General features: G+C 46.4%; 1 protein-coding gene across 1 annotated transcript in view; it reads right to left on the bottom strand.

The window, feature by feature from the left end:
- Positions 1 to 6,659, bottom strand: part of TMPRSS5 (transmembrane serine protease 5) — a 212,337-nt gene extending 205,678 nt beyond the window's left edge. Inside the window, exon 1 of the mRNA XM_069614237.1 lies at positions 6,401 to 6,659. Within this exon, the coding sequence (XP_069470338.1) occupies positions 6,401 to 6,403 (3 nt within the window). The 5' untranslated portion in view covers positions 6,404 to 6,659. The remainder of the gene's footprint in view (positions 1 to 6,400) is intronic.
- Between the last annotated feature and the right edge of the window lie 332 nt (positions 6,660 to 6,991).

Genomic DNA, 6,991 nt, shown 5'->3' on the forward strand with positions numbered 1-6,991 from the left:
AAAAAAAACAAATAGAGCACGCAGAGCAAAATAAGAACACAAATACAAGGCAAATCACCACTATTGAATTGGTTGCTAGGCTGTCCAGCGAGTCTTTCTTCCAGGTCCATGTAGGTCGGTTAAACAGAAGGCAAAAAGATAGCAGCTGGGAGAAAGACGAAGGGGCAGTTAAGTGCTGAATGAACCAAGAAAAAATGTGTGCTTGGGGGAAGGAGGTGACAGTCAAAGGCACAGGTGCAAGCAGCAGTGCTTAATTTGTGGGGGTGTTTGCCAGGGCTCAGCTCCGGCACTTCTCTTTGAGCCCTGGCACATATTGTCTGAGACTCAGTTTGATTATGATGTGGTGTTTTGGCAACTTTGTTTCTACCGTCAATCGTCGTAGTCGAACATCAAGCCACTACGTGTGCAATGGCCAGGGTCTCGGCATCCTGGGCTGGCTCATTGATATCCATGAACCGGATGATTCAGGTGGGCAGCGCAATGCTAGTTATCCATTTTCAGGGAAACCAATGAGTTGGAAGGTGGCAGTCAACCCCCTGTACTTGCACACAGGACAGTGTCAATGCCACACAGAGCAAAGGACAGGTAAAAGGTCAATGCACAAGAGCAGTGCTAGCCATGAGTGCCAACCCTCACAGAAGGATTTAGCTGCAGGAAGTTCATTATTTCAGTTATGAGATTTCCTGAATTTGCTCATCAATTTTGTATAGGAGGAAAGCACATGTGCTCTTTTTCTGTGGATAGATGGTCAACATGTTCCACTTGCCACATGTTAAGAAGGATTTCCATGACTTCAAGACACAACTAGCATGTTGAGTTATATTGTGTTCGTTTGAGATCTGTAAAATGCACATATGCCTTGGCTAGTGCATCCCTCAACTTCGATGAGCCGGTGAGATTTACAGCTGTAGAGGAGAATCCAAGTACCCCTACTGGAAGTCAGGCACCATCCTGCCTATAGTAGCGAATTAAGCAACATTTCGGGAGCGAAATGAAGATTGCACATGCAGAGAAGCACTGAAGAAAATGCAAAACCATTTTACAAAACGTACAGACGCAGTAACGCAAGTAGACAAAGTAATCATGGGGCTGGCTACCTATTAAAGACTGCAGGCGATCCACCAGTGTATATGTATAGGAATGTATAGAAGCTGGATGTTTCACAACGCATTTTAGCAAACTTGGTCCCTGTGAATGAAAGGCTCGAAGTGTGGCGCAGCAGAATAGAATAGCTGACCACGAAGGAATATTAGAGAAGGCTTGCCTGACCCAGTGTCAAGAGTCAGGGCCAATGAGAGCCTGGTTATCTACTCAAGAAGATACAATAACGTGAGAAGTGAGCTGAGCTCCTGTTTGAGGTGTGATGGAAAAACACTAGATGTGCTAAGGTTTCTTCCTTTAATAGTATTAAAAGCAATGAAGGAGCTCAGAATGTGGTCTCTAGTAACATGGTCACGTGAAAATAGATGTCGGGCGAGCTACAGTGAGACCAGAAGATAAGGCCATGCCTTCACACCCTTTTATTCTCAGGCACAGTGACCCTTCACAAGGCTGAGTTCAAACACATTTATTTCAATGGCAGACAGCAAAAGTGATGATGGATGTTGGGCTAATTGGGTGGGGCGGCATGACCAGGCCAACTGCGCAGCACCTGGGGTACAAGCTTACTTGTTGCTAGCGAGTGGAATATTCCAGAAGGGTACAAACGTGCCAACCAATTGTAGAGGGCCACGTAGCAAAGAGACCTGTAGTTTGAGAAGCCAATAGAGCGTTGTGTATTAGTATGACACGGAAGATTACTTGCACTTGGGGTAGGCTTAGTTGTCCACTTGACTTTGGAGACCCAATCACAACCCCATTCCACATAGAAGCAGTGGTCGAAGTGGGCGGGAGCAGTCGGGAGCGGTGCTCCTCTACTTCTTTTAAGTTTTACTGTTCCTATACTTTTATTTTAAAAAGAAACCGTTCCGGAACGGTTTCATTTTAAAACAAAAAAGTGTAGGAAGAAGTTAAAACTTTCATTTTTAGTGCACTGCACCGAGCGTTCCCCTAAACAGCAGGCTCATGTTTTTGGGGGTTTGTATTGTGCGTGGGGTGGTGCGTGGCGATGGAGTTTGTGGAGAGCCCTGCATGCCAGTAGGGAACACAGTTCCACTAGTTCTTTTTGTGCACTTCGACCACTGCATAGAGGGTATATGTAGATGTTCCTTTTAAGCCGATCATATCCCCTAGTAGGATTTCCTATTTTTGCCACGTAGTAGAAGTGTTTTTTATTAAATCCTTTGAGTGAACTCGTTGAGCAAGCTGTGCGGTGTCCGTTGTACTTCCTGTTTCAAAGACTGGTTATTAAAACAGATAAAGTTTGCCAACTTCCTGAGTCGGTCTGATTATTGATGTCTGAGTAAGATCTGCACCCCCCTCCATCTCAGATACTGTTACCTCGTCTTAAAAGGACCCACTCGGGTTCACAGCTTTAACCCCAATACCCCGACATTGTGGGGAGCAGCGCATGGGTGATGGCAGCAGTGGACCGAGAGCTGCTGCCCTGATGTGAAACAGGCTTCCTCGAAAATATTTGGGCCCTAGCACTTATTTTGCAAATTAAGCACTGGCAAGAAGGCGGGGATTGCAGCAGCCAATCAGGCTGCCTGGAATGTGACCATACCCCAGTAGGTAATAGCCACAATTGAAGCAAATCCCATCAGCGTTTGTGGACGAATATTCTTTGATTATAGGCTTGGAAATCAGGCCCGGCTGGATGGAAGCCAGTGGGGTCCTCTGAATGGTTTATGAGGCCAGTCCCATAAATAAGGAGCAGGTGGAATTCCATGAGTTAATAAGGCCTCTGAAATATAAGTCTTCTTGGACAGGACTTATTTTCTCCGCTTCCTTTACAGGGAGCTACCCGCTTCCCCCAAACTACGCTCTTTCCACTGCTATTTTTTTTTAACCCCACCACCAGTCTGGTCAGGTCTCCCTTGCTACCCCTAAAAAGAAAATAGATTATTTTAAAAACTTTTTTAAATGTAAACCCCTGGGCTGTGGCCAGCGCCACATGGCTCTTTGTTTCTGGAGTGTCTGGCTTTCTTGTTCCGGCCTCTAATTAAAAAAATTTAAATAAAAAAAAAACACAGGGGGTTTCACAAATGTGACATTTTGAGCAGGGCCCCTAGATAAGAAAGAAAAGGAATAACAAATAATGTGTCTTTCTGGAATTAAATACATTAATTTCTAGACTCATTAAAGGTTTATTGCAGGCACACTACAGGGGTGAATCACTGATTTAGTCTGTTCTTAAACACCCCAACTCAGCCTTTCATCCTTTTGAAGTCGATAAAAAGCGCTTCAGCGTAAGTGCTATATAATAACACATCATTATCATTTGTCCTTGGACGTCTGCTTGCATTCACAATATGGGCCTATAGACACGGATATTAACGATAAATATGGCGATCCATTCTTGTATCACATTATAGTGATATCATAACCATATTTTTCGTAGTGTACAGGAACAGTGCTATGTGATGCCACATCCAGTTTTTTCAGGGGGTGAAAGGTCGTGCTCCATCGCTTCCCATGATGTCACTTCAGGGCAGGGTCAAATGACATCACTTCCTGTGATGTCAGCGGTCAAGGGTCGGGCAATGTCACTTCCACTACGCCTGGCAATTTGGTGAAATGACTTCCCAGCCCACCACCTTTTATTTAGGTCCATCTTGTCGACAAAGGTGATTTTTTAAACATTTTACCAAGTGTGGAGCGGGTGAGCTCCGCCGGAGAGGTCAAGGCTGCTTTAAGGTGAGATTTGTGTCATAGCATCTGAAAGAAAGGAAATAACGTTCCCTTTTCCAGCTCGGGTACACGAGGGTTTCTTGCAGAGGCAATAGCAGATACACATAATAAGGTGTTTAAAGAAAATGACAATAGGATACACCAACTTTTAAAGGAATTGTAGGAGTCTTCTTCCTCCTCACATATCTCTTATCTTGAGGGAGCATTTAATACTAACCAGCTGTATATTGATTGAAGGAGAGCAAGGGGTTTACCCAGTCACCCCAGTAGGGATGCAATAAGTGGATGTTATTCTATAAATTGCCTGCCCTCACTTTCCCACGTTGTTAGATCTCAGCTCCCTTACAATGATTCCTTGTGATCTGCTTCCCTCGCCGTGTACTGACCCCTATGATTGAAAAGCACCCTGTTGCTCCTCAAAGCTAGGTCCATGTTCAATAAATATTAAAATAACAAACCTTCCAATAGCTCATTCGCCCTCGTGGGTATGGCGCTCAGCCAATCAGGTGGCTGGAAGATCAGTTGAGAATACACTGTATACCGCCCGCTCTTTTCAGCAACGCAAGGCCCTTCCCCTGGTGGGGCCATCTTGATCATGGGGAGGCAACTTAAAAGAAGAGGACTGCAAGAGATAATAAATAAAAATCTTTCCACGATTTTGCTGCTAATAATTGGAACGAGCGAAATCGCAAGGAAGAACAGGGAGGATAACGAAGATTCAGTAGAGGAACGCAGTGCTGGAAATTGAACTTGCCATTAGGGAAGTGGCTGTGGGTGGGATAGAGCCCTCAAGGGGACCATTTCTCTCACCCCCCACTGCGTAGATATTTGGCTCCCAGGAGATTCATGAACGCCTGGAAAATAGGATAGTTTCCTATAAAGTTGTAAACAAAGAATAAAAGGTGCACACCTTTTAAACAAACATCTATACTTAAATATTTCATGTAGAGAGCGATCTTAATAAGGGGTTTCACAGGAGTCCCTGTCGGAGTCTCAAGTGGCTTTGTGGTTAAGTATGTCAACACTGATCCCAACGACTACGGTTCGAATCCCTGCACAACTAAAGGAAAATAAAAGTGTACATGGATTTCAAGGTATCTGGAAGATACGGTCTGTTGCCGGTTAGTTACCACATGCCCCGTGAGCCCTCCGCCTCCTGACACGGACACAGTGTTGCTAGTGCGGACTCCCCGGTGGCTCTGCTGCTGCCGGGAACGCCCGGTTTATTTATAGAGGCATGCCACGGAGTGACACGTCACCCCGTCGCGTGCGCCCTTAATGGGGCAGCACCACACGGTCCAAAGCCAGCACTGGAGGAACATAAAGGTTGAAATAAATGAATGAGATCAGAAAGAACACATTTACAAAGAATACATATTACTGACATTGAAATCTAGAGGAAACAGACAGCCATTTCCGGTGTGCAAAACAAAGTAAACATGGTGAGAATCATTCGAGGAAAATACTGACTGCAGAATGTAAAATAGGAGAAAGTGTACATTTTGGAAGCCAGAACAGTAGTTTAACCACATACAGGATGGGGAACAATCAAACAGGGACAGGCTCTTATCAGAGGCGACAAGGGGCATCAGTCAATACCATTTGACTATTTTAAGGCAGAGCTCAAAAGTTTCCCCATAGCCATACATGAGAAGGACATCCAGTCCAGTTTTTTCTTGGAATTCCTGGATTTGTAGTTTTCCTAACTTCAAATGGGGAAGATAAAACTACAAGTCCCAGTATAGAAAGGGAACACAACCCAGACTGGATGGCCTTCTAGTGCAGGTCCCTGGAAAGCTTGCGGGCTCTGCGCTGCCACACCCTTACACCCAGGCCCGCCTCGGACCAGTACATGAGAAAAAAAAAGAATCCACCTAGTAGTGCGAGGTTACAGTGCCAAATTAACTTCAAAACTCTGAGGGAGAGGGTGATTCTACTTGTGTAGATGTGTGGATGTTTTTTTAGAGCTCTCAAGGCCATCCAATGCTGTCCCCCCCACTTTGTATTTTGGGATTTGGAGTTTTTCATTACCACTTGATTTTTTTAAATAATAATACTACAGGTCCCAGAATTCCAAGCAAAGACAGGCCTAGAACGCCTTCTCTTGCACGGGCAACTTGAGAGCTCTGCATGTTAAGGGTTGTGCGTACGCCCCCTCCAATGAGAAAGTGAGCTACACACCCAACTAGCAGAATAAGAAATTAAATAATGAGGCCCCTTTCTAGATATAGCTACCAGGGGACTCCAAGCCACTGTTGATGCAGCTCCCCAGTCCAGGGCTTTCATCTCACAGCCTAATGTTCAGCTGCAGTCACAGTTCACATCAATACCATTGTTTAACTGAGAACCTTGGACTGGTGCAGCCGTGCTACCGTAAAGGGGCCTCTCACCCCGTCCAGCCACACAGGCAGGATGTGTCCTAAGGCCCCCTCCTGCCCTGCTCCCCAAGACTGAACCTGCCGTTCTGTCAGGACACAGCACAGCTCACCGCGACCCCCGTCCGCTTCCCAGGTGCAGGCCACCCTGCCACGAGTTCCAGGTCACCCCCGACAGCCCTTGGAACCTGCCACGGTATATTATCCCTGCCAGTCTACCCCCTCTCACGTACCATTTTATCCTGCTGCCGGAGGCTTGTAGAGAAGCGAAGGCCATGGGTTCATGGTATCCCCTGTTCTGTGGGGAGAGGCTGTGGAGGTGAGGCAAGGCGCAGCCAGGTCCTGTTAAATAGGCAGAAAGCACCCACTGTCACTGCACAGCACACAACAGGAGAGAGAGTGCGCGCTCGGCAGCCACGTGAATGGCACTGTTGTTCCCCTGGAAAGGTCAGAAGGCCTCTGGGGCCGGGCCACCCCCTCCACAATGAGCGGATGGCGACAAGGGCTCTTCCCGAAAAAAAAGATAGGGGTTGGGTCGCCTAGCAACAGGTCCCTGGTTGCAGAGAGCCTGTCCCGCCCTACGCCTGCCTGAAAGGGCAAATTACGCACTCACTCGACTCTGACTGGCGTGTGTGTGTTTAAACACATGTGATATTAAGAGTTGTCGAAATGTTTCTGGTGCAATTCGCCTGGTTGGAACAAAAGTACCATGCAGGGTCAAAGGCCGTCACTGCTTTCTTAATGCCACGTTTTTTAATGAGGTGCTCAACTTCATCGAGTTGGAATCTTGTTATGCCATCCGCCACACAACAGGTGTGCTCTGC

Source organism: Ambystoma mexicanum, chromosome 9, assembly GCF_040938575.1.
Source record: "Ambystoma mexicanum isolate Mex_15411 chromosome 9, UKY_AmexF1_1, whole genome shotgun sequence".
Taxonomy (NCBI): domain Eukaryota; kingdom Metazoa; phylum Chordata; class Amphibia; order Caudata; family Ambystomatidae; genus Ambystoma; species Ambystoma mexicanum.